Raw genomic sequence first — 26,755 nt, forward strand, 5'->3', positions numbered from 1 at the left:
AGAGACGGGGTTTCATCATCTTGGCCAGGTTGGTCTTGGAACTCCTGAGCTTGCCTCAGCCTCCCAAAGTGCTGGGATTACAGGTGTTAGCCACTGTGCCTGGACCCAGATATATTTTAAAGGTCATTAAAATGGGCACAATTCAGAGGTTTGTCCCCTGTGAAGGACTGCTAATCTCCACCTATTGACAGCTGCCATGATAAATAAAGGTACATTCGAATAATTTCACAATATTTTAGTAGGCAGATCTTTCTCTTATTCAAAAGGGCACCACCTCCATTGCTGATTTTTATTCAGAACTTGTCAAAACTCTGCCTGTCTGCTTACATCACAGATAGACATTATTTGCTGCCTGATGGAAGTACACATTACCCTTGAATGGTACGTGTTTCTGTAAACTTCAATCAAGTAAAGTCTCCAATTCTAACCACCAATTTATAGGAAATACAAGGGATGGAGGATACCACTGACTTACAACCAGTAAAATATAAGCATGGAAAACTCTAGAGGACAAATGACCTGGTTTTTTTTGTAGTTGTTTGTTTTGTTGTTGTTGTTGTTTATGAGACAGAGTCTTGCTCTGTTGCCCAGGCTGGAGTGCAGTGGCGTGATCTCTGCTCACTGCAACCTCTGCCGCCTGGGTTCACACCATTCTCCTGCCTCAGCCTCCCGAGTAGCTGGGACTACAGGTGCCTGCCACCACGCCCGGCTAATTTTTGGTATTTTTTTAGTGGAGACGGGGTTTCACCGTGTTAGCCAGGATGGTCCTGATCTCCTGACCTCATGATCCGCCCACCGCGGCCTCCCAAAGTGCTGGGATTACAGGCGTGAGCCACCATGCCCAGCCATGACCTGTTTCTTTAACAGATTAATTGCAAGGGGAAAGAGGACTGATTCACTTCTATTTCAGTAGAAATAGCTCTGACTTCAGAGCTACATCTTCCAAATGTATTGACCTCTTTTGGATCTCGATTTTCTGTTTTTCTGTTTGTTTGTTGTTGTTGTTGTTTTAGAGACAGAATCTGGCTCTGTCATTGTCTAGAGTGCAGTGGCATGATCATAGCTCAATGCGGCCTCGAACTCCTGGAATCAAGTGATCCTCCCACCTCAGTTTCCCAAGTAGTTAGGACTACAGGCATGCGCCACCACACCTGGCTTTTCTTTTTTTAAGTTTTTGTAGAGACAGAGTGCTGTGTTGCCCAGGCTGGTCTTGAACTCCTGTCCTCAAGCAATCATCCCACCTTGGCCTTCTAAAGTGTTGAGATTACAGGTATGAGCCACGGCTCCCAGCCTGGATCCCAATTTTTAATAAATAATTTTTTTTAATGTATAAGACATTTGAGAAAATTTGAACACCATTTGGGTATTTGATTATATCAGCACATTGTTATTCATGTTTTTAGGTGTAAAAGTGACTATGGTTATGTTTTTAAAGGAGAAACAGAGTCTGTTTGTCTTTTAGGTAAAAATTGTCAAACATTTTCTATAAAGGGCCAGATGGTGAATATTTTAGGTTTGGTGACCACACGGTATCTGTCACAACTACTCAGCTCCACCATTATGGCACGAAAGCAGCTACACACAGTAAGTAAATGAAAGAGCATAGCTGTTGACAGGGAGGAAAAACTTCCTCTTAGTTTTAGTGGTTAGAGGCCTGTGAATTATTAATAAATTGACAAATGACAGATTTGCAAGAGAGAAGATAGACTTTTACTCACATATGTAAATGGGAGTTCATAGGAAAATGTGACTTGAGGTGGCCATTAGAATTTGTGGCTTATATACTATCCTAATGGGGAAAAGTGGAGGGAAGCATTCATGGAAAAATAAATTACTTTTAGGAAAGATAAATGGGCTTTTATATGGAAGACAGGATAGTTTCTTGACAGTTTGTTAGGTGTGGTGCCAGCTTCTCAACCTAGTGTTAAGAATCAATATTCCATGGTTGCAAAACTCCTGGAAAAGGAATTTATGAACATTGATTGAGCTCATTTGAGAGGCTTTTTAGCCAGGCAAGGGAGTTCAGGGGGAAAAAAAAAAGCTTATTCTCAAATGCTTTCAGCTCAAAATAATGTTTATGCCACAGTTGCTTATTCTGCAACCCTTCACTAAATTATAAGAAAACTTTACGGCCGGGCGCAGTGGCTCAAGCCTGTAATCCCAGCACTTTGGGAGGCCGAGACGGGCGGATCACGAGGTCAGGAGATTGAGACCATCCTGGCTAACGCGGTGAAACCCCGTCTCTACTAAAAAATACAAAAAACTAGCCGGACACGGTGGCGGGTGCCTGTAGTCCCAGCTACTCAGGAGGCTGAGGCAGGAGAATGGCGTAAACCCGGGAGGCGGAGCTTGCAGTGAGCTGAGATCCGGCCACTGCACTCCAGCCTGGGCGACAGAGCGAGACTCCGTCTCAAAAAAAAAAAAAGAAAACTTTACTTATAAAACAGACATTGGGCTATAGTTTGCTACCTCTGTTTTAGAGATACATATTGAAATATTTATAAATTAAATAATATGATGTACGAGATCTATCTCAAAATAATCATGTAGGAGTAAGCATTTAGGTAAAACATGATTGCCTGCGAATAGGTAACTACTGATGAGTACAGCAGGGGTTATTATACAGCACTTCTCTGTTTTTGGATGTGTTGGCAACTTTCCATAATAAAAAATGAAGAAACGAAAACAAAAGGCAAACACAATAATACTTAATATCTTGAATTAATCACTATTATCAAGCACACTATACTCCAGGCACTGTGCTAATCGCTTTACATGTATTCACTCATTCAATCTTCACCACAACCCTAAGAAATAGGTTCTTGTGTAACTGAATGTGAATTTAATTGGATTAAAGGATACAAAATATTGATCCTGGGTGTGTCTGTGAGGGTGTTGCCAAAGGAGATTAACATTTAAGTCAGTGGGCTGGGAAAGGCAGACCCACCCTTAACCTGGGTGGGCATAATCTAATCAGCTGCCAGCACAGCTAGAACATAAGCAGGAAGAAAAATGTGAAAAGAGAAACTGGCCTACCCTCCCAGCCTACATCTTTCTCTGAACCTGGATGCTTCCTGCTTTCAAACATCGGACTCCAAGTTCTTTAGTTTTGGAACTCAGACTGGCTCTCCTTGCTTCTCAGCCTGCAGACAGCCTATTGTGGGACTTTGTGATCATGTGAGTTAATACTTAATAATACTTAATAAACTTAATAAATATTTAATAAACTCCTCTTAATGCTATATATATATATATGTCTGTGCCTCTAGAGAACCCTAATACAGTACTATTATTATCCCCACTTACAGATGAGAAACACAAGGTACAAAGAGGTTAAATAAATTCCCAAGGTCACAGAATGCATAAGGGGCAGAGCCAGTAGCTGAACCCAGGCAGGCTAGCTCCAAAGCCTATTCTCCTTAAGTATTATACAAGTGTCTTGTTAAATACAAGACATTTATGAATTTGGAGAATTCTCTCTCTGCTCTCTTCTAACAATGGCTCTTTTCTAGTTAATATGCTGCTCCAGCAATGTCTTGTCTAGGGGATTACCTCCTGGATCTTCGCACTCTACATTATTATTCATTCATTTTTCTGAACCACAGTATAACTGAGCTTAGTTATTAAAATAATCTAATTCCTTCTATAACTGAATGCATTTTTATCAACCTTCTCCCTCTTGCTTTAGAACAGAAGACAACTAAGAAAAAATCTTCTTGAGAAGAAAAAAAAAACCCAATGGCTTGTATAAAACATGAGCATTTGAGCCCTGTTAATTTCAAGTATACAGTTTTAACCAGGCAGGCGAAGATTCAGATCACGAGCCAGTGTTTTCAACCATCCTTGTGTACAAAGGATTTCACATCAGCAATATTAGCATAATCTTTAAGTAGACATCAAAAAACAAAACCATAGCTAGAAAGAACCTTGAGAGGTCATCTAATCCACCCCTACTGCTAAAAAGGGTGGGCATAAGCTAGACAACCCTTCATCTCTACAGAAGGAATTTCATAAGCTTCTTTTAATATATCAATGCCTTAGACTGCTTACTTTAGGGAACATTCCTAAAGTCTGGATATGGTTCTTTTTGCCTGGACAAAGCTTTTCTCCATTTAATAATAGGTCACACCACGCACGGTGGCTCACGTCTATAATCCTAGCACTTTGGGAGGCTGAGGCAGGTAGATCATAAGGTCAGGGGTTTGAGACCAGCCTGGCCAACATGGTGAAACACCGTCTCTACTAAAAATACAAAAATTAGCCGGATATGGTGGCACACGCCTGTAGTCTCAGTTACTTGGGAGGCTGAGGCAGGAGAATCGCTTGAACCCGGGAGGTAGAGGCTGCAGTGAGCCTAGATTGAGCCATTGCAGTCTAGCCTGGGTGACAGAGCAAGACTCCATCTCAAAAAAAGGAAAAAATAGGTCACAAGGATAACACAATAATAGTAATAGTAGTAGTAATAATAATAAATTGATATAGATATATACAAATGATAAAATACCAATGCATTTTTCTGTACTTAGCAATGAAGCTCCTGGATAATTCATCAATATGAAAAAAAACACAGGCCGGGCGCAGTGGCTCAAGCCTGTAATCCCAGCACTTTGGGAGGCCGAGACGGGCGGATCATGAGGTCAGGAGATCGAGACCATCCTGGCTAACACTGTGAAACCCCATCTCTACTAAAAAATACAAAAACTAGCCGGGCGAGGTGGCGGGCGCCTGTAGTCCCAGCTACTTGGGAGGCTGAGGCAGGAGAATGGCGTGAACCCGGGAGGCGGAGCTTGCAGTGAGCTGAGATCCGGCCACTGCACTCCAGCCCGGGGGACAGAGTGAGACTCCGTCTCAAAAAAAAAAAAAGAAAAAAAACACACTACTCTTTAAATATAACATCCACTCTTTGTACAGAGTATTATATTTAGTATATTGAACTACTGGATTTGAGTCTCAAGACCATTGTTAAACAGGTAATATATTGACTCCATTTAACAGATTGACTATCTTCATGAGAAAAATTAGGCTCAGTGATAGTGATTTAGATCCAGGCTTATCAAGCCCAACTCTCCCATTTCTCCCATCCCACCACTCTGGAAAAGCAAACAGATCTTCTGGTAGGTTATTCACTACCAGAATACCTTTAACAGAGCTTGGCCATTGTAGAATTAAGCAGTGAAAGGATAAAGAAAGTTCTTATATGCTGTTTGCTGACGTTAGACTAGATCAAAATGGCAACACATATTTTAGTTCACTGTGAGGTTGTACAGTGTTACTAACAAGCGGTCAGGGATGTGGAGAAAGGACTGACATAGCTTCTGCACTATTTTACATTTTAAAAATGAGCATATATGAGCACATACTATATACTATCTGTGCTTTTACCTGTGGTATAAATAATATATATATTACATACCTATGATATTTTTATATGCATAAAAATATACCACTGGTGTTTTTACCTGTAAAGAGTCCTTCCCTTAAACTATTGTGATAAAATATTTAAAAATTATAAATAAAGATTCACAAACCATAAACCTGAAAAGAATAGAATATTTATACCTAGAGAGGAATCATTTTAATTTTTAGGTTGGGATTTGGTTATCAGACTTTATCCACTTAAATTAGTTGTCAGTAACTGTGATAACAAAACAGATCATATCTTTCTTCTTTTCCAAAGAAATAAAATGAGGTGGTCAATCAAATCTGAATCGTTCCTTTTCCCAACTCAGAACAGGGTCCCAAAGAGTTAGCTCTGCCCCTCGCTATAAGATTTCAATGCTCGTTCTGTGGGAAGGTAGCATATTCATGGTGTTAAAAACCTGCTCTTTGGAGTCAGATGACAGTTTTCAGTCTCTGCTTTGCCAGTCTTTGGCTGTGTGACTGGACCAGCTTTTTAATCTCACTACACTTCAGATTTCTTATCCATAAAATGGGGGCAACAATATTACTTAAATTACAAAGCTGTTGTGATAATTAAATGGGTTATTAAGAAAGGCACCTGAAACAATGCCTGGCACATAAACACTAGCTATTTATGGTGTTGTTGTTGTTGTTGTTATAGTTGTTATGATTATTACAGTACCAAAATCCAGCTGTCTAATCTTATACTGCAAAATTTCTGGATACTCCACTGACATAGAAAAGTTAGCTGGCTAAACATTTCAGGGAATGTACTTCCTTGCAGAGTTAGCGCAAGAGTCAAAAACCACAGCCCATTGGGCAAATCTGGCTTCTTGAAGGCCAAAACCTGCCATACCCATTTGTTTTTGTATTTTTTTCCTATCGCTGCTTTTGCACTATAAGGGCAGAGTTGAGAAGCTGCAAATGAGACCATATGGCTCGCATAGCCAAAAATATTTACCATCTGGCCCTTCACAGAAAAAAAAAAAAAAATTAGCTGATTCCTAAGCTAGAGGCATTTTTGTTCAAGATAACGTATTTAGTCTCTTAGAATTCAAGATATGTTGCTTGTACTAAGCAATTCTAAAGAAATTACCAACATAACCATCATCCTTTCTTCTTTGGCACCAAAGATCAAACATGAGTCTCAAGTAACTAGACAGAGAATGAGCATTAGTGCCTCCACTAATTATGGCTCCAAGATCCATTCCTTGTACTCACTCCTGACAGTAACGGCAGCTCTCTTACTTTTCTAAAACCATGGATGAAATTATCCTCTTTGTTGTCCTTCCTATAACATAGATATTTTCAGTTACTGTTGGAACGAAAATTTTTGTTTTTGTTGGCATATGTGCTTGTGTGTGTACGTATATATGTGTACACATGTGTGCCACATACTTTGCTGAGTTCTGGGAATACTATTCTTGTTCACAAGGTTGATTAAGATCTCTCTGCCATGAAGCTTACATACTACCAGAGAGAAGAAAAAAGTCCTAAAGATACATTTTTTTCCTTAAGATAATTTCTAATAGTGAAAGAGATGTGAAGATCATATTTAGTATATTGTGCAACTGGATTTGAGTCTCAAAACCATTGTTAAACAGGTTTGACTCCATTTTACAGATTGAATCTACTTTCATGAAAAAATTAAGCTCAGTGACAGTGATTTAGATCCAGGCTTATCAAGCCCAGTCTCCCATTTCTCCCATTGCACTACTCTGGAAAAGCAAAGAGATGTTCAATAAAACCACTGGGATGTGGATGGAGAAGGATTGAGAAGGAAGAAAAGGGGTTACTTTAGAATTGGTAGCTACAGAAGGCCGCTCTCAAGAAGAGATATTTGTACTGAAACTCAAATAGAAAGAGGAAGATAATTTTCACATAAATAAAAATGTGTCCCATACAAGAGCAGAAGTAAGCTTGGTGTTTTTGAGGAGACACATGCTGATACGCCAGCACAGCTTGAACACGAGCAGTATGAGGTGAGATTAGAGAGGGAGGTCCTGTGAGGTCTCATAAACCTTGGTAAGGTGTTTGAATTTGACCTAAATCAAATGGGAATCCATCAGAAGATTTTCAGTAGGGAAATAACATGATCTGATTTATATTGTGAAAGATCAATTTGTCAGCTATTACAAGAATGAATAATACTTAGAAAGCAATGGAGAGTGGAAGCAGGAAGACCAAAAAGTTGGTGCTTGCAGTTCAGGGAAGAAAGGATAACAGTGGTAGAAATGGAGAACAGTGCCTACTCAGGGCATATTTTGAAAATATAATTGGCTAGACTTGTTGAAGGATTAGGAAAGGGAAAGATAAAAAGGGAGAAATCAAGAATGATTCTTACTAGTCTTGTGATCTGAGCTCTAGGTGGTTGGTGGAGCAATGTACTGAGATTCATTCATTGTTCACTCATCAATGTTTGTTGAGGCCAAGTTTGTGCCAGGTACTGTTCTAGACACAGGAACTACAGCAGTGAAAGAAGTAGCAAAAATCCCTTCTCTGGTGGAATTTATCTAGGTGGGGATGGAGAATAGGGAAGATTAAGAAGCAAGGAATTAGGTGGGGAAGGTGAAGGTATCAATTACCAAATCCTGTTGATCCTACCTCCTAAAGATGTCTTGTAGTAGTTCAAGTAGAAAATGAATGGCAGCTGCATCACAGCCACATTCAAGGGGTAGCCTTGAAAGATGTTGAGAAAGAAAAATCTTCTCAATAGGCAGAGCTTCATCTGGTCACTCACTTGATACAGTAGAAGTGGCCCAAGAAGTAAGCATATATAAAAATTCCTGGGCAGTGTCCAAAGGCCTAGCCTTTAGTCAGGGGTCTAGAAGGAAAAGGACTGAAAGAGCAGAACAATATCTTGAGTAGAGGCATGTGGATGGACATATAGACACTTAATGAAGGATAAAGACTTCTGCATTACACAATTATCCCTACCAGAAAGTATCTATCATAGTAGAGGGACTAAATAGCCAAGTAGACAAAATGACTTTGCCAATTGACAGTAGCCAGCCTTTGTCATTGGCTGCCATATAACTTACATGAAAAGCATGTGAATCAAGAGGCTACAGTGGCAGAAATGAAGGCTACCTGTGGGCTCAACAATATGGACTTCCACTTACCAAGATATCTCGCTACTGCTGCCTCTGAGTGTCCAACCTACCTCAAAAGGAAGTACCTGTGGTTCATCCTCATAGGTATAGATAGATACCTATTTCAGATGTGGGTTTGCCCTTCCTACCCACAGAGCCTGAGCTAGCACCACTATCTGCAAGCTTATGGAATAAATAATCCACAGGCATGGAATCCCTTATGACATAGCACCTGAGCAGGGGGACCTATTGCACAGCAAATAAGATGGCCCTATGACCACGGTTCCGTAGTTTGTATCATATATTACGTCATCCAGAAGAAGCCAGCCTCAAAGAAGCTGGAACTGCCTTCTAAATGCACACCTGAATCACCAACTCAGTGACAACTCTGACTGGATGTGGTGCTATCCTCAAGATGCAGCACATGCTTACATCAAAAACTTTTATATGGGGCTAAGTCTGCAATAAGAAGAACATGTAGGTTTAGAAACAAAGGGAGTTGGAAAACATGAATGGCCCCACTTACTGTCATTTCCAGTGATTCAATCACAATAAGGAACTTCATACTTCCTATTTTGCAATTCTTGGCATTGCAGAGATGTATTACTGCAACTAAATAAGATTTTATTTAAGCTAACTAAATAATTTAAGTGGGAAGTCCTGGTCTCCAAAGGATGTGCACTCTTGCCAGGAGACACAAGTATTACCCTGAACAACAAGATGTAGATGCCACTAGGACACTTTGGAGTTCTTGTGCCCAGGAACCATGAAGTCAACATACTAACTGTGATAGTTGACCCTAATCCGCTGGAGAAGGTAGTATTGTGTTCATACAATTAGGACAGGGAAAATATATGTGGAATCTAGATGATCTATGTGGGTATCCTGGCATTTCCTTGCCTTCTGATCCCAGTGCCCTATGATACATGCAGCTGCCACTGTCTGAAAAGGGAATGGTATGATTGCTAAGGGCTTACATTCCTGAGGACTGAAGGTTTGGGTTATACTACCCAGCCACCAAGGCCTGAAGAGACGATAGCTGAGGGCAAGGGGAATTTAGAATGAATAGTGGGTTAGAGAGAGAAGGAATAGCATTTGTGGACCTGAGACCAACTGCAGCCTCAGAGGCTATTATTTATCCTACTAACTACGCTCATCTACATTTTTCCTCGCTCATCTACATTTTTCCTCAGAAAGAGAGGCCCACAGGAACCATAAAGGAGCTGTCCCATGAACCTGCTTGGAGAAACAGATCTCTGTGGTGCAAGGGGTAGATTATAATGGCCATGAAAAATGGACAGTTCAGATCTCCTGCTGTGCCTGGGCAGCTCATAGCCAATGACCACGCATGGTACCGAGTCCTAATGCAGGACCATTCTGCAGAGATGTGGAACACCTTTAACAAGAGATTTTGACTGCAAACTGCCCATCGGCCTGGCCAAAACTTTATTAGAACGGCACTTCAGATTGACACCCTTCCTACCCAATCCTTGCATTCCTGTGCCCCTCCTTCCTAGTTGTGGGAAGGAAAGATCCCTCTGCCTTCTTCTGCTCTCACCCTCCATCCTTCACAACAAATTTCTTGCATAGAAATTTCTGTTTTGATGTCTGCTTCTGAAGACCTGAACAAACATATGAATCAACTATTATTATTTTTATCTGAAGTTTTATTTCTTCCATAAATATAAAGACCCTGGGGATAAGGTTAGGATATTTGGATCCAAAACTTGTCATATAGTCATGGCACTAAATCACAGGAAATTCTAAAATTTCTAGCAGTATTTCTGGTAATCTAAATAATAGTTATAAAAGTGTGTGTGCACGTGTATGTGTAGGTCCTTTGTTAAACCCTTGTACATTTGTGATTTGGGGCGGAAGGATTCTTTGCTTTAGAAACTATCTTGGTTCTATAATTTTTTAAAAATCCTGTCTTTTTTCTGTTCAAAAGGCAATACATATTCTTTTTTTAAAAAAACAGTGACAGTAAAAAGTTAAAAAAATAAGCTAAGTAGGGACTAAGGAAAGAGTAAAAGTCAAGGGTATCTATACTGATTAAAGAATTTTTAGGGCCGGGCGTGGTGGCTCACGTCTGTAATCCCAGCACTTTGGGAGGCTATGGCAGGTGGATCACCTGAAGTCAGGAGTTCGCGACCAGCCTGGTCAAATTGGTGAAACCCCGTCTCTACTAAATATACAAAAATCATCCAGGCGTGGTGGCAGGTGCCTGTAATCCCAGCTACTCAGGAGGCTGGGGCAAGAGAATGGCTTGAACTGGGGACACAGAGGTTGCAGCGCGCTGAGATCGTGCCATCGCGCTCCAGCCTGGGCAACAGAACGAAACTTCATCTCAAAAAATAAAAAAAAAAAAATTTTTTTAAATTCAGCAATAAAAGAGAAATGAATTACTGACACAATAACATGGATAAACCTCAAAAATATTATAAGAAGGCAGGCACGAAAGGTTATGTTCTGTATGACTCCACTTATTTAAAATTCTAGAAAAGTACATCTTACCTATAGTAACAGAAAGCTCTTCAGTGATTTTCTGGAGCTGGGGGTACCGACTGCAAAGGGGCAAAAATAATTTTGGGGTGTCAGAAATGTTCTTTGACTGAGGTGGTGGTTCCATGTGTGTGCATACTTCTATCAAAATTAATTGACCTAGATACTTAAAATGGCATATAAATGTATTTTATATCTAAATTATGCCCTGGTAAAGTTGATTTTTTAAAAACACATGATTTTCAATTTTTCAATTTTGGAAGAAACTTGGGTCAAAATATTCTTCTTCATCCAGGCCACCATCTTTTCTTACCTACATTTTGCAACACCGTCTGATTGTATTCCCTTATGGGAATAAAGCTTCCTTCCAAGCTGTTCTTCACTCTGCAGCCAGGGTGATGTTTCTAAAGGAAAATATGATTATGTTAGCCCCAATAACCCCTTCTTCTTCACATGTATCAGTGTTGACTCAGAGAAATAGAACCACTAAGACAGATATAGGTATCTGTTACAGGAATTTGACAGTTTGTGTAACCAGTTACACAACTGTGAGAACGGTTAAAATTTCTGTAATGCAGTTATGTTCACTTGTTATCTTCCGATGATGGAGTTTGAAGTCCACAGGGCAGGCAGTCGGGAAGGGAAGATGGATGTAAATTCCAGTAACAAGATGGAATCCAGAAAGTGACAGAAAGAAATCTGTCAGTTCTCATGGCCTCTGACTTTGGTGGTATGGGGCAGAAGATCAGGTCCTTCATTATCATGGAACTAAACACATACCTGGTCCAGGAGTCAGGGAAACTGACAGAGGATCCAGGGAAAGGTGAAGCAGTTGAAGGCTCAGCCAGTCTCACACCAAGATGAGCCAGCAGATAAGCAACATGCATGAGCTACAAAATAGCTGCTGCTTCACTTCCATCCTCCAAATCTCCCACAAGAATTTCTTATGGCCCACCCTAACCAAGGACATACAATAAAAGGAATGCTGTGAAATGTAGGTCAGCCTAGCCAAACCGACACATTACAAAGCCATCACACCATTCCAAACCTTAAATGGCTTCCTATAACCCTCACTGCCTTGAACAAAACTTGTAGTTATTTGTGACCTGCCTTTCCAGATTTTCTGCCATTATTTCCTAATCCATCTCAGGGTATACGTACCTATGTTTAGTACAAATGTTCTGACTTCTAAACCTTCCCACATTGAACTCTCTGACTGGAACACGCTCCCTTCTCTATCTTCTCCCTCAACCTGGCTAAGACCTATTCATCCTTACAGCCTCAGCTTCCTTTAGGAAACCTTCTCTGACATACTCTCATCATCACTGGTGACCAGTACAAAGTCAGGTCTATGTTAGCACCCAACAGACTTCAGTTGAATGAATAAATGTGTGCTCATGAAAATTAAAACCAATTATAGTTATATGAACACACAGCTGGATCCTTTGGCATAAAGGGGATAAAGTACTATAGTCAAAGTCAGTGGGTAGGCAATGTGTCCAGTCTACTGCAATGTGGGAAACTCTATTCAGTTCAGCAGAAATACACACATCCTGTTTATCCCCTATTCACTCTATACCATTGATATATAAGCCCCCACTACAACATAAACGTCCTTAGTTTGAGTTGCCCAGAAAGCAGAACCTGAGAAAAAGCGGTTTGTTTGGGAGGTGATTCGTGGGAACAAGATTAAAAATCAGGGAGAATGGGAAAGGGAAAATAAAAGCCAGTGAATGAGTGTTAGAGCTAGCTAATACTGTGGGTAACTAAAGCTCTGTTTCACTGGGGACCCTGGGAAGAACGGTGGAGAACCATAGATATCCTTCTGAAAGGAGGCTGAGGCACTTAGCCACCAACTGTCCTCATCCCTCACTGGTTGAGTATTGCCTCTGGGGAATACGTTCCCTTCCCCCTACCAACAGTTCCAGGCTGCTGGGGATGAACAAGATCCCTTGGCATTAGAGAAAACAAGGCAGAGAGGTAGAGGGACCACCAACATGTGTAGTAGGATGTTGGGAAAACACAGGAAACTAGCAAAGCTTCAAAAAAGTTAGAGGAGAGCCAAGGGGACATGACCCGAGTCTCGAACAGTTTCTGCTCCACGTCCCAAAGATTTTTTATCTCCGTTAATCACTAGGTGCCAACATAAAGACAAAAAGAATAAGAAATGTCAAATCAATTTCAGTTTCTTCTTTCAGAGAATTGATGGCTTGGGAGTTTAGAGAAATTTCATTATACTGAATTATAGTATGAATAATATGAAGGAAAGAGGACTAGGTGTTTAAGGAGTAAATAGATCATTACTGGCTGACAGTTTTACTCAAAGAATGTTGATGCAAACTTTGTTATATTCCTTCCTACGTATTGTATGGAAATGGTATGCCTGGAGTTCTATAGTATAGCAACTCTGCCTAGTAAAGAGGAGTTGAAAGGGACAGGAGCAGCTCAAATGTTATAGAAAATTGTTTGACCTAAAGTATTAGGAAAATATAGATTCATGGTTCTCATAGGCGGTGGGGTGTGGCGGTTATTTTGTCCCCCAGAAAACATTTGGCAATATCTGGAAACACTTTTGGTTGTCACAACTGGGGAAGAGAGTGCTATTAGAATAGATTAAGAAGAGATCAGAATGGCGTTAAACACCCAACAATGTACAGCACAATCCCCCTTTTCCTGACGAACAATCATCTTATCCAAGTATTAATAGTGCCAAGGTTGAGAAACCCTAACATAAAGGTTATCTGGGTATCAATGTATAAATATATAATTTCTTCACATATAACATTTAAAAATCAGTATTTAATTACAAATGATTCGTTCTACATTCCAGCAATACAAAGTGTTGCATTAGTACCACCAAAACCAAAAGAATTGGTGAGGCCAATAAATCTTTTCTCAGTTTTCCATTCCTGTGCCTTTAGTGGAACGTAGTTGAGATCAAATTCTGGTTCTGTACAATCCAGGTTTAAAGTAGGTGGTAGTTTTTGATAATAACAAGCTAATGTGGTAAAAGCTGCCTCGGCCGCCCCTGCAGCTCCCAGCAGATGTCCTGTTGCTCCCTTAGTTGAGGAAACTGCAAGGGCATATGCATGGTCTTTGAAGAGATGTTTGATTGCTTTGTTTTCAGCAGCATCTCCCAATGGTGTGGAAGTAGCATGTGCATTTATATAGGATATCTCTTCAGGCTGTACACCTGCATCTTTTAAAGCAGCAGCCATACACCTAATAAAACAAGAAAAGACATCAGGACTAAGTTTAATTTTAACAAAAGTCTCTTTATCTGTATGGCTTATGTGAAACAAATGTAGGTATCCAAGTACACTGGATGAAAAGAATCCCTTGTTCTAGTAACGGAATGCTATCTTGGATTACCATGTGAGTTAGGATGTCATCTCTATGGGAATAAAGAGTCACACTCACTACCTTGGACTGGTTCCTCACCAAGAGTTAAACACACAAGCCAATGCAAGACTGCATAATCTCAAATAAAATATAATTTCATTTATTTGCATTGGCATTTTTCCTTGGGGAAAAAATATCATGTTGACTCAAGACTAGAATAATTTTCCTTCCAGGGATTTTTGGAGTGTGGCAATTTTTTATGAGAATTATAATTATGATTTTTCTTTCACATTTAAATTTAAAACTTGGCATACTTCCCAATAATCTACTGTTTCATTGTTTCAAATAATCTTTCCAAATCCTCTTTATTTAGGCCATAAGAATTCTAAACAAAAAATTACATAGGCAAGCTAAGCCAAACAAACTTAAGAGTAAACAATATATCTGAAAGAACCTCTGAAAACGTTTTGGATGTCATCTTCCTTTAGTTCCTAAGAGAAATATACACGTACGTATGTGTGTGTGTATATATATTTCTTAACAGCCAGCTCAGAGTATAATTTGAAGTACGCTGAAAGGTTTCCTGTGAACATCATCATTTCTTCATCTATTTTGTTACTATGCTTGACATTTTTAGCACCAGCAGCTACTCACTAAAATTCAAAAGTAGGCCAGGCATGGTAGCTCACGCCTATAATCCCAGCACTTTGGGAGGCCAAGGCAGAACTGCTTGAGGCCAGGAGTTTGAGACCAGCTCTGGCTCTGGCAACATAGCAAGACCCCAACTCTATTAAAAAAAAAAAAGAAAAAAGAAAAACAATCAAACAAAAACAAAATAAAAATTCAAACATATAATTTAAGGGTAGGTAAACTATGGCCCTGGCTAGATGCCTATTTTTGTAAATAGTTTTCACTGGAACACATTCACGCCCACTCATTTACATACCGTCTACGGCTGCTTTCATATGACAATGGCAGAGTGGATTAGTTGCGACAGACTCCATGGCCCATAAAGCCAAAAATATTTACTATATTTTTCCCATTACAGAAAAGGTTGCTAACTCTGGATAATTTAACTAAGTAAAACATAATATGATTTAATAGGTATTAGCTATCTATTAACACATTATCAGGGACTTTTTTTTTTTCATTTAAATGCACTAATCTATAACAGTTAACTTAAATGTAGTCCTTAAACCAGCAGTATCACCATCACCTGTTAGAACTACAGAATCTCCCAGTCTGGGAAATAAAGTGAAACCCCATCTCTACAAAAAAAAAAAAAAAAAAACTGGTCTCAGTGGTGCATTCCTGTAGTCCCAGCTACTCAAGAAGCTGAGGTGACAGGATTGCTTGAGCCCAGGAGTTAGAGACTGCAGTGAGATAAGACTAGCATAAGCAATAAAGAGAGACCCTGTCTTTAAAAAAACAAGACAAAACAGAATCTCAAGCACTACCCTAGACCCACAGAATCAGAATCAGCATTTTAAATAAGATCCCTAGGTGATTTGAAAAGAATAGAATCCTGTTGAGAAGAATAGAATCCTGTTGAATAGAATCCTGTTGAAAAGAAGTGCTGATTTGAAAAGAATAGAATCCTGTTGAAAAGAACAGAATCCTGTTGAAATGGAGCAAAGACCAGACACATCTAGAAGGGTTGACTTTACTTTCCAAGTCTGATGAAGGGTCAAAGAAGAGGACTCTGTGAGCGAGCACACTGATGCTTAAGCACAAATGGAGGCGTGAAAAGTTGGCAAAGGCACACATGGTCTTTTTCGCAACTCCACTGGTTTTAACTCAAATGCAATTTTGTAAGGATGTTCAAATGCTTTGAAATACTTCAAATATCTTAAGCAAAAAATTAAATAATCTTGTTTACTCTAAAAATTAAAACAATAGAGATTCAGTACACCAAGGCCAGACACTACAATTTTCCCTAATTTGGGACTCCCAATAAAGTGTCTTATTTAGAGAAATATTTTGAAGGAAATAACCCATTTTTACCTTAAGGCACCTTCTCCTTCAGGATCAGGGGCAGTTATGTGACCAGCATCACCTGAGAGTCCATAGCCCAAAACTTCTGCATAGATCCGGGCTCTTCTTTGAACAGCATGTTCATATTCTTCCAGCACCAGCACAGCTGCACCTTCTCCCATTACAAAACCATCTCTCTTTGGATGAAATGGTCGACAGGCCAACTTGGGATCTGAGTTTGTGCTCAGAGCCCGGGCTCTGGAAAACCCAGCAAGAGATAAAGGGCTAATACAAGAATCTGTACCTCCAGCCACCATCACATCAGCATCACCATGGGCTATAAATCTAAAAGAGTCTCCCACAGCATGAGCTCCTGTGGTACAGGCTGTGGATACCGCATGATTTGGGCCCTTGAGTTTATATCGAATGCTGACCTGGCCTGCTGCCATATTGATCAGAATCTTAGGGACAAAAAATGGGCTAACTCTATTGTAACCTTTTGTATGAAAATTCAAAGCAGTTTCAGAAACAACTTCAAGAGGAATCATTCCCATGCCAATTGCAACACCAGTAGCCACTTGATCAGCTTCTGACTGAGGATGCCAGCCAGAATCCTTCATGGCTAATTCTGCAGCCCCAATGGCCATGATGGTGGCAGAAGACATGGACTTGATATCTGATTTGGACACAAAGTTTTGTTCATTGAACTGACCTTCATCACTACCTCTTGGCACATAAGCAGCAACACTGCAAGGGATACTCTTATACTCTTCACCAACCAGTGAAACAATTCCACTCTCTCCTGCGATAAGACGATCCCAAACCAAGTGAGTTCCAACACCAAGAGGAGTCACTAAGCCAATGCCGGTAATGACAACTCGCCTATGCAATCTGGATATTGGCTCGGTTCCGAAAAACTTCCCTTTACTTCTTGTTAACTGTTGGCATAATCTTGAACACAGAAGACGAGTGCTTGTAATTTTGAGGAAATTTTGCAGGCAATTGGACATGATTGAGATTCAGATGATCAGAAACACATGCCTGTAAAAGACCACAACACACCTAGGAGGTATTCTTTTAAACAGCTTAAGGGCCTAAGGAAAAACATCCAAGGTGTTCCTTTGGGTGCTTGATATGAGCTGCTAATGAACACAGGGAAAATGGTACATAATTTCAATTTATACCTTAACATCAAACTACCTGTTTAAACTTATCTCCTTTTCTAGACTGTAAGTGCCCTCTGACATTTGAAGGCAAATATATGAATTGATGATTCATTCGATTCACCAAAACAGTAATTCAATGAAAAATATAAAGGCACCTCCAGCCTGATATGAGTTGCAGGAAGCATCCTTTGTCAGGATTACTGATAACTTCTTCTAAATAGCATTTCTGGTGTCAGTGGCACAGAAAACACATTTCAGGGCATATTCTCTTAAGTAAGTAAGTGGGCTTTATCAATCTTCAATAATTAAGGACAACAAGCCTTTTCAAAACGCCACCCAGGGCCAAGAGCCCTAGACTGAGCGTCTGGATACGTGGGTTGGAAACAGACTCTGTGACCAAGACTGGGGGAAGGGGGGCGAGTCTTTCCACTCCTCTAAACTTCTCCAATTGAATCATCTGTGGAAGGAGGGGTTAGGACTGGTGGATCACTTCAAGGGTACCACAAAGGCCAGGAGCAGGAGTAATAGGGTGTAGTCACCCCCTGTACTGCCTCAGTCACCACCACACATGTACACACCTGAAGAAGCATGGCGACAGAAAAAGAAATCAGGCCCTAAGTCCTCGGACTCCCCTCTCGAAATTCAACCCTGACTGGATTTCACTGTAAAAGAGGAAAGGAGGGGCGAAGGAGGAGGGTAGCGAGCGATACCTGTAACACGTTTACAGCTCCAGACACACTCGCCACCGTCCTAGGCGATGACGCGCTCCAGCGCACGCGCACGCGCACGCGCACGTACGCTCATGCGCGCTCCCACGCACGCTTCTCGTTCGACTCCCCTTCCGCGGGTTGACTTTACGCCGCGTCACCTTGGCGGAGGTCAGACCTTGGGAGGCGGCTGGGTCACTGTTTGCCTTAGCAGAGACACCTCCCTCGGAACCTCAGTGACTCGCCGATAATCAAGGATCTGCAAATAATGCGATGAGATAGCATTTTCACCCATCAGAAAGGCATTTTTCTTTGGCAGTGATAATGCCCAAACATTCCTTTTTGTCGGAGAAGGGACACCATCGTATTCTACTGGAATTGTAAGAAAGAATTAAGGAAATGACTGCAGTCACAAAGTTATTGCTATAGCTCGCAACGTTATTAGTAATTGTGAGTAAAGAAGAACCAAAATGGCCAACATCAGGAAATTAGTTGTGTATCTTGTGGTACATCCAAATGCCATGCAGCCGTTTAAAATAACTCTACGGGTGAATATTTATTAATGAGATGGTGAGACTATTTGTTAGGAGACATAGTTACAAAACAGTATATATACGTTTTTTCAAAAATAATTCTTTAAAGATCTGCAAGATGTATAATGATTGTGATCCTTCCCTCATTTTTGCTTAGCTTTATTTAATAAAGCTTTTCTGCAATAAACAAATGGTTTTATAGTAAAGTTTTTACTTTTTAAAAGTTGTCACCAGGCTGCTCTGCTTATGAAGTAGTCACTTTGTTCCTTTACTTTCCTAATAAACTTCTTTCACTTTAAAAAAAAAATTATCACCGGATTTGAGACAGTACTTAAAAATATCACACCCATTGTAACAATGGAGACTTTTGTTTCTAAGTGTCTGAAAAATTCATTAACTGTTTGTTCAGAGCGGATTGCAAATCGATAAAGGGAAAATACAACATGAAAATGTAAAAAAAGCAAGAAGTCGACAAGATCGTATTCATTGAACATCTGTTTTCAACATGCTATCCCAGGCGTGAGTTTAGTCCTTACTCTTCTTTAGAAAAATGGTTGACCATAGAATCTTCATCTGGTCCTTCTAGTCATATTTCTGTTTCTTTCTGGGTAATGCCTCTTGAAGCCATTGTTTCCAAGTAGAGTCCTCTGCATTCTTTCCTACCCCTACAGAAGAATGTGAGTCAAGCTTAGCTTTTCCAGGTTGGTCCTGGATTTAAATGAGTTTGGAAATCTATTTTGTTTAAAATAATTCAGCAAAGTCCAGTTTGACCTTCATCCCACGCCTAACCAGTCACCTCTAGTATGATCCTCATTCAGTGAAAAATAGAGTTACTTTAAGAAGAATTAAACACATTATAAAAAAAACTAACACTTGATGAGTAAGTACCTAAACTTGATCTCTTTTTCATTGCTGTCTTTAAAATAATAGTGTGAAAATACCTACAATATTTTCTCTGAAGCTGAACTCATATGAAACATACAATTTTAATGTGCTATTTCTTTTGTAATATCACAAAATTATATTGGCTAAGAGGTGACAAAATCTTTCAAAAAAGTAAAAAAACCATCATTTTTGTATCTACCTCATCACCTTTTCTTTGATCTGGAAAAGGGTGGGAAATTTTGTGATATTTTATAGTTTTACATATGTGGTACCGTATTTCCTGCTATAATCCCATGGTGTCTTCTTGCACCAAAATCTTCAAATGGGCTCTGCTTATCCTACCCTCCTATTAAGACTTTTTAAGTCTGCCTTAAATTCTTTGTAATCTGATTCAAAACTATCTTTCCAGTTATGGCTCCCATTCGCTATTGAGCTTTCCACCCAGCAAACTGATTTTCATACTATACATGTCTTGATTGATCCTAAGTTTTCTCATCTCTGTACTTTTGGTATTTTCAACAACCATTCATTTTCTTCCTATCAATGCTTGAAGTTTGAATGCAAAAATGAGTAGAGGTATGGCTCTTGCTTTCAAGAAGTTCTTGGTCTAATAAAGTTCATGGTCAACCCATTAGAAACAAGTAAGTGCAAACTACTGAAACAAGTGCTGTAGCGGAACTATTATAACACAAAAGGGACAATGAGGTCCGTGCTACCTTGTAAAATCAGAAAAGGCTTCAGAGAAATGATCCTTGAACTGCATCTTGGAAATGAATATTTGTCTAGTAAATTGGGTGGGAAAGGGCATCCTGGCAGGAAGAGTAGAACAAAGGCCTGGAGAAATGAAGTGTCATGGTATCTTCCACAAACAGCTAAGTATGTGGCCCATGTCAAATTTGAAGTGTGGGACAAAGCAACAGTAAAAGCATGAGAGTAAGGCAGGGCCCAGGTCACAAAAGCCTGGGGTATCATACTGAGGACTTTGGATTTAATCCTGTAGTTCAGAGAGCATATGCTAGCCTCCATGGTATAATTTGGAGTGCAACATTCGTTTATTGATTCTAAACTCCTCTCGAAAGGACATGGTAAACTCTCTCATTCCCTTCACCGGAGTCTCTCTTACTCCTCTTTGTCTTGAACAAAGCCACTTAAAATATTTAAGTTACCAGCCTGGTTCCTGACACCATTTGACTTTAGAATGTGGGTAGAGGGAGCCATAGAAAACTTTTTACCAGGAGAACAACATGATCAGATGGGTGCTTTAGAAAGATCACTGTTGCACAAATGAGCAGGGTGGATTGGAAGGATGTCGAAATGGACACAGGGAAGAAAGAATGGATGCAACACAATGAGGCTCTCAGGGCAATGGCGAGGAGAGATGTAGGAGATGTTGAGAAGGAAACATTACTAGGATACTGTACATGATTTAAGGAGGGTGGGGAGTCTCTCACAGCTAGCAAGTCCTCTCCTTTCTCACCTTCTCAACCTCTCAATTTAAGGCCTCTGTTCAAATTGTCCCCCCTCACTGAAACTGCAACCCTCAATGAAATTTCCCTCCCTCTAAACTAGTAGTTCTCAAAGTTTCCTGTGTATCAAAATCACCTGAAGGGCTTGCTACCACACAGATTGCTGGGCCCCACCTTTAAAGATGGAGCTTCAGAATTTGTTTTCCTGACAAGTTTCCTGCTGATGCTGCTGTTGCTTGTCCAACCACTGCTCTAAACTTATGACTTCTATGAAAGTAGGGACCACGCTTGTCTCCTTCACAGTGCTGAGCAACTAGTAGTCACTTCATAAATATATGATGAATAAGTGAATTATGGAATGAATAAATCAACATTTATCCTTATATTTGAGAGTACACATGCACTTTTTGTGCACATCTCACCAAATGACTTTTGCGAAAACCAATGCCATAGCATTAATATTGTGATAAAAAGGTACAGTCCATAAAATCATAGAAATCACCATTTTAAAAAAATCATCTGAAATTTAAGTCCTTCCAAATAACTCTTTAGTAACACTTCTGTTAAAGTTCTTGAGTAACTATAATCTCTTTTGAATACCGCCCTTTATAAAGCTATTAAGGGAATCCATTATAATAAGGGACTTTGTCTCTCATTTTCCTGGCTGCTTCCTTGATTGCAAGTTGGAGATATTCTAATTCTTCTATTTCCTTTAGAAAAGCTGAGTAAGTTACCCTACCTTTTATACCCATCGTTGTTTCAAACAACCAAAGAATGGTCTAGTACTAAATCAGCATTGAAATTCTTGTACTTTTATTTTATTTTATTTATTTATATTTGTCCCAAAATAAAGATATTTTTTTCCCAGGATTTCACCTTTATTAAAAACATCATTTTTAGAGTTGACATATCATGGCATTCTTTTTTTTTTTCCTTCTTCTTTTTGAGAGAGAGCCTGCTCTGTCGCGTAGGCTGGAGTGCAGTGGGGCGATCTCAGCTCACTGCAACCTCTGCCTCCTGGGTTCAAGCGATTCCCCTGCCTCTCAGCCTCCCAGGTAGCTGGGACTCCAGGCGTGGACTACCGCGCCTGGCTAACACTATTCTTTAATAAAACAGAAAAAAGAACTCTCTAAATTTTTCCCAGGATTGGTTTGGTGATATTAAAAAGTTAACCTCCATAAAAACCATTAGCAAGGAGAGGGGTTGAAGTCTTTCAGGAATTTGTATAGTGATTCACTATTGTGTGACTACATTAAGTGACTAACCAACAACTCTTTATTCAGAACCTGCTGTGTGCAAAGCAGTCTGAGACAGGTGGCACAAGAGACTTTTAATCAAATAGGGAAGACAAAACTAGTGGTAACTTACAGTGAGATAGCGTTTTAGTTGAGGAAACAAACTATTATGAAGAGAAAAACAAGTCATTTTGTTCCCCCACAAAAGTACCCTATGACTATTCTATTTGTCAGAGGGAAGCCTGAGCTAGCAGCTTTCTGCCCTTTACTTGACACCTCTGCTTCAAAACCAGAGCATTTCCACTTTGGTGTTTTGTATATAGACAATCTTCCTATTTTTTTTTTTTGGTAGAGATGGGGTCTTGCCATGTTGCCCAGGGTGGTCTCGAACTCCTGGGCTCAAGCGATTCACCTACCTCAGCCTCCCAAAGTATTGGGATTATAGGTATGAGCCACCATGTCCAGCCCCTAAATTTTTATTTGAAAAAAAAAAAAAAGAGTTCTGCATTTTAAAAAGTCACAAATACTGCATAATATATATTATTCTCATATAATTAGTAAAGTGTAAATAAATGTATCAATGGAAAAAAGAAACCCAAATGAAGAGGAATAAAGTTTGTGATAGCTATATCCCCAGACCCAAGCCCCCAATCCATTGTGTAGTTGTAGGAGACTACATTTCCCAGACTCTCCCCTTTTATCTTTTTATGTTTTTTTATTTTTATTTTTATCTTTTGTAAATCTGGCCTTACTGAAATACCCTCTTTTATCTTGATGAGGCCTCATTCTGAGCAATGATATAGTAGAGAAAATGCTGTATGTCATTTCTGGGCTTATGTGGTTAAAAGTAGGTGTGACTTTTTTTTTTTTTTTGTCCAAGCAGGCTGCCTGGATTTGTAAATAAAATTTCACTAGAACATAACCATGTCCATCTATTTTCAAGTATTGTCTGTGGAGCTACAACTGTAGAGGCAGAGTTAAATAGTTGAGACAGACCTTATGGCTCACAAAGCCTAAAACACTTACTATGTGGCCCTTTACAGAAAATGTTTCTTGACCCCTGTTCTAAGGGATGGAAGGAGACTGGGTCCACTGACATTATGACACCTGCATTATTAAACTGTTATATGAGCCAGAAAGAAATTACTCTTGTGTTAAGCCACTGAAAATTTCAGTTACAGAAGTTAGCAACGCACTACTATCTGTTGAACACGCCATACTTGGAAGCTGGTCCAAAGATCTACATATTTATTAAAAGCGTACGTGTATCTGGGATACGAATAGTCATTGAAATGGATGGCATAGCTTAGGGTCTTGCTCGGAGATTCTGGAAGAAAATTTCAGGTCTTAAAAGCAAACAGATGAAACATCAAGAAATTTAAAAGAAGTTATTCAGGCAAATCACTTATCTTAAGAAATAAAGTCAAGACAAATACTTGGTGAGGTTGAAAAGGAATTTCTGCAAAGAAGGAAGCCAGTGGTAAAGTACACTTTCAAGGACGTGGTGGGGCAGAGACTGGATTAAAAGTAGTTAGGGATGCATCTTCTAAGAGGAATGAAAGACCTTAATCACACGATATACCTGAAAAGCAAGTCACAAAATAATACCCTTACTGTGTGGGATGCAAATTTTTATTTTCTTCCCTTCCCGCTCCCGACATTCTATAATATTGCGTAATTATTATGCATGTGTTTTACGCTGGTCATCACGCAGTAAACCGAATCCACAACCCATTATGACGTTGCAACCTATGGTTTAAAAATACACTTCCTTACAGAGGAATCATATACTAGTTGAGCTGGGACTTAGATTTTAAGTCATTCGCCAAATTCTGGAAAGAATCCATGTAACAAACCCAGCAGAGTTCATAGCCATGGTTTTGTTTTTGACGTTTGTTGCTCCTTCCTCCTGGGGTCTTTCATCCACATCTATGTAGAACGTCCTGACAATCTGCGAAGTGAAGGCTCTAAGGTCGTTTTATTTGTGGGGAAAGGAGAGAGGTACATGCGGTTTCTCCACCTTAATAGCTGGATCAATTAGGCTGGCCCCGGGGAGCAGAGGGATCCGGTTTTCTGAGTCGCACGTGCCAGCACCATTCTCCCGGTACCTCTAAACTAAAACCGACCTCCCCTCCGGCCGTGCTCATCCGTCCTAAGGACTCGACAACCCCCTCCTCCAGCCCCACGCCCCTCAGCCCCGGCGCCCAGGCCCCGCCCTCCCTGCAGAACCCCTCCCCAACCTGTACGACCAGGCCCCAGCCCTGGGTCGAAGCACCTCGCCCCAGCCGGCCGAGGACCCCCACGTTGCTCCGAACAGCCCCTCGCCCCTCCCGAAGGGGCAGCAGTAGCTCCCAGCCGAGCTGCCCTGCTCCCGCCCCAGGCCCCGACCCCGCCCCTCCCGGTGGCTGCGGTAGCCGCTGCGCGCTGAAGCGCCTGCTCAGTGTGGGACACGGAGCGCGAGGGGCGGCGGCGGCAGCTAGCGCTCAAGCATGGCGGCGGCGGCGCTGGGCAGCTCCTCAGGCTCGGCGTCCCCGGCCGTGGCCGAGCTCTGCCAGAACACCCCGGAAACCTTTCTGGAGGCCTCCAAGCTGCTGCTCACCTATGCTGACAACATCCTCAGGTACAGGGCAACGGGGTCGAACGGCGGGTACCGGGGTGGGTGGGCCGCGGCGCCTTGCTCGGCCAGGGACTGGGGGCGTCCGGCCTGAGCTTCGGAGGGCAGCGATGCCCGGACCGACCGGGACCTGGAGCTGGTTCTGCTCCTAACGTCCGAGCCCGCCAGCCAGGGGCCTCGGGACCCGGCCAAGTCCCACCCCCGCTCGAGAAGAGGAAGTTTCTTTGCAGTTGTGACTTGGCACCTGCAGTCAGGGTGCTGCGGGTGAACTGGAGTCCCGGAAGCGGGGCCCGGCGGAGGAGAGGTAGGAAGGCGTGCTGCAGACACTACCGCTCTTCTCGTGGTTTAACGACCTCAGATATCAGGACACAACGGTAACCGCACCGCGCGTCATTCCCCCTGCGTGCATTTTCTCGAACGGAGTGGCTTACATTTCCACGTACTTATCAGAAGTTAGTCACTGACAAAGTGATGTTTTCTTCCCATGTTGAGACTATCCGAGTACTAAAGCATAATGCTTCTGAAGTGGTGGGTTTTAAAATTTTTAATGTTTTCTTCTGCCCACTTTTGTTGATTGGAACATTATAGTATTTTGAAGTTACGGTTTTTATATTAATACCTGGACTCTACTATATAAACTCTTTAAGAATTCGTGGAGGTAATCGCCTTGGATGAGAGTAATTTGCTTCATTTTCCTGTCAGCAAAATTGCACTTCTAGAGGTCTAGGGGACCTTGTTGATTTCGGGAATTGGGAGGCAAGTTTGATGATTTTTTTTGAATGAGTACCCACCTCAACTCTGTAGATCAAATGATGTGTCTTTACGGAGAGACATGGTGTTGGGGGAGGGAAATGGAACTGAGGTTAAAGGAGAGCCGCTTGCTTTATGGTGTTACCTCATTTATCAGGTCACCGTGATTAATTAATTAGGTTCTCTGTTCCCCTCAGCCCCTGGTGCATTAAGTGGTTGGTAAATTGTCAGGAAGCCTAAGAGGAAATTCTTCTCAGTTTCAAGGTTATGTTTCATGTGACCCAATTTTAGACATTAGTTACATGTGCAGTTTTTAAAATCCATGTCAGTAATATTTCATTTAGGCAGTGGTAATGATGTTTAAAGTGAATTGAAGGGAAGATATGTTGAGCCTTTATTTTGTGGCAGATGCTATGAAGGATGCAACATGTAGCCTGTTCACAGCTACATAATTGTGACCTGTGTGGGGACCACCTTCGTGCTCTGTGACACCTTCTCAACTCACCTTTTTCACCCTTTGAGGCCTTACAGCTCTTCACAGTACAAGGATGCCAAGGGACTCCTTAAATGAACTGATAGGCTGGGTTCTCCAGAGCCCATTAGCTGAGACTTACCACCTGGAAAGCCACCAAGCTATTTAAACCCCACTAGTCAGAAAAAAGAGGTGCCCTTGTAATGAAGACTCACTTCTGCTTTAAATCTAGTGAAACCGAAAATGCTGAGGTTTAGTTTGAGGAGGAAACCTTTGCATGCAAATAATGACATTTAACATCATAATCTTCATTAGGAATGTTTACTAATGGCTTGTTTCTGATTTTTTTTTTTTGTTTGTTTTTTTGGAGACGGAGTTTGCTCTTGATGATGAGGCTGGAGTGCAGCGGCGCAATCTTGACTCACTGCAACCTCCGCCTCCTGGGTTCAAGATTCTGAAAGATGAGGGGTATGGCAATGAGCTCAAAGGATAGTGGACACACTGGAATAATGCTGAGAAGAGTTTAAGAAAGTCTTTGTACGTTGCTTTTCCAAGGATAGGAAAGAAAATGTGATGGGTTTGAAGTCTGATGTCCCTACAGCCCTCTAAGTCTTTGA

The 26,755-nt window shown here is 40.9% G+C and overlaps 2 protein-coding genes across 5 annotated transcripts in view; one reads left to right on the top strand and one right to left on the bottom strand.

Moving 5' to 3' along the window:
* Window positions 1-13,773: 13,773 nt before the first annotated feature.
* OXSM (3-oxoacyl-ACP synthase, mitochondrial) lies at window positions 13,774-25,110 on the bottom strand. Of its 3 annotated transcripts, XM_011956239.1 has the most exons (4): window positions 18,187-18,265; window positions 16,642-17,351; window positions 16,341-16,392; window positions 13,774-14,216 (listed from the first exon to the last, which is right to left on the bottom strand). In XM_011956239.1, exons 2-4 carry the CDS (start codon window positions 17,318-17,320, stop codon window positions 13,814-13,816), a joined length of 1,134 nt encoding a protein of 377 aa, XP_011811629.1. In that variant the 5' UTR covers window positions 17,321-17,351; window positions 18,187-18,265; the 3' UTR covers window positions 13,774-13,813. The 3 variants fall into 3 exon arrangements, with proteins under 3 accessions (XP_011811629.1, XP_011811628.1, XP_011811627.1); XM_011956238.1 differs by lacking the exon at window positions 18,187-18,265 and adding an exon at window positions 24,902-25,110 and having other exon boundaries at window positions 16,341-17,351; XM_011956237.1 differs by having other exon boundaries at window positions 16,341-17,351.
* Window positions 24,688-26,755, top strand: part of NGLY1 (N-glycanase 1) — a 73,786-nt gene continuing 71,718 nt past the window's right edge. For both annotated transcript variants that reach the window (XM_011956235.1, XM_011956236.1), the window contains exon 1: window positions 24,688-24,922. In XM_011956235.1, coding sequence (XP_011811625.1) covers window positions 24,792-24,922 — 131 coding nt within the window. In that variant the 5' untranslated portion in view covers window positions 24,688-24,791. The remainder of the gene's footprint in view (window positions 24,923-26,755) is intronic.

Source organism: Colobus angolensis, unplaced genomic scaffold, assembly GCF_000951035.1.
Source record: "Colobus angolensis palliatus isolate OR3802 unplaced genomic scaffold, Cang.pa_1.0 Scaffold411, whole genome shotgun sequence".
Lineage (NCBI taxonomy): Eukaryota > Metazoa > Chordata > Mammalia > Primates > Cercopithecidae > Colobus > Colobus angolensis.